At 48.7% G+C, this 836-nt stretch overlaps 1 protein-coding gene across 1 annotated transcript in view; it reads left to right on the forward strand.

The window, feature by feature from the left end:
* Nucleotides 1-60: 60 nt before the first annotated feature.
* EMH_0089790 (uncharacterized protein) overlaps nt 61-836 on the forward strand; it is a gene marked incomplete at both ends in the record, with an annotated part of 2,348 nt that continues 1,572 nt past the window's right edge. Inside the window, 2 exons of the mRNA XM_013501478.1 lie at nt 61-156; nt 279-606. Of these exons, the coding sequence (XP_013356932.1) occupies nt 61-156; nt 279-606 (424 nt within the window). The remainder of the gene's footprint in view (nt 157-278; nt 607-836) is intronic.

The following is an 836-nucleotide window of genomic DNA, read 5'->3' on the forward strand; positions in this document are numbered from 1 at the left end:
GGGACTCGCTAAAAGAAGCAAACTGGTAAAGAGCGGAACGATATTTGCCAGATGCAGCCCATGGCACTGTTCTCTCGTTGGGGTGCTTTGCTGATATTCGTCTCTCGTTTGAGGACTTGTGCTCTGTCTTACTCTGCACGTGGTGGACTGAAACATGTACTTTACTGATCCTGACTTTTGCTGTGTTGAATAACGGCTTCGGGGGGGATGGATGCTGCAGCTGCCTGCGTGGGCAGTGATGATATTTGCGACAATTTGAGTTTTTGTTTTGTTTACAGGACATTAAGAAAGGCGCAACAGTGCTTGATGCAGACGTGACGGAGAACTTTTTCTACCGGCCGACCACTCGAATCACCAACCAGATATACGAACAGATGCTCGTGCTTCTACAGCAGCAGTTGGGAGACCAGCCAGACGAAGTCCTTCGTGGCGCCGCCGATGAGGTGCTCCAGGTTTTAAAGGAGGACGGGCTAAAAGAGGGGGAGAGAAAGCGAGGTATAGAAGGAGTTCTGGGGCCCATTACCCAAGAAAGATTCACAAAACTCTTTCAGCTTTCCAAAAGTATCACGGACTTTATGGGCGCAGATCAAGACAGAGACGAAGGAGGTGAGCTTTCCTTCTACTTTAGGCTATCTTCATGGCCCCTCGATGCTATATTTTGCTTTGTTGGCGAATGCTGGGCCGTGAAAGCACAAATTTCGAGCTTTCGTTTTGTTCTGGTTGCTGACTACTACTTAATCGCTGAGCTCAGGGGCTTCTCCCCGTTAGATATACACAACCTTCGTAGCATTGTTTTGGAGCGGAGTGTCAGCACTGCCGTTCTTTCTGGATTTCTT

This window comes from Eimeria mitis, genomic scaffold, assembly GCF_000499745.2.
Source record: "Eimeria mitis Houghton genomic scaffold, Emh_scaff6950, whole genome shotgun sequence".
In the NCBI taxonomy this organism is placed as follows: Eukaryota; Apicomplexa; class Conoidasida; order Eucoccidiorida; family Eimeriidae; genus Eimeria; species Eimeria mitis.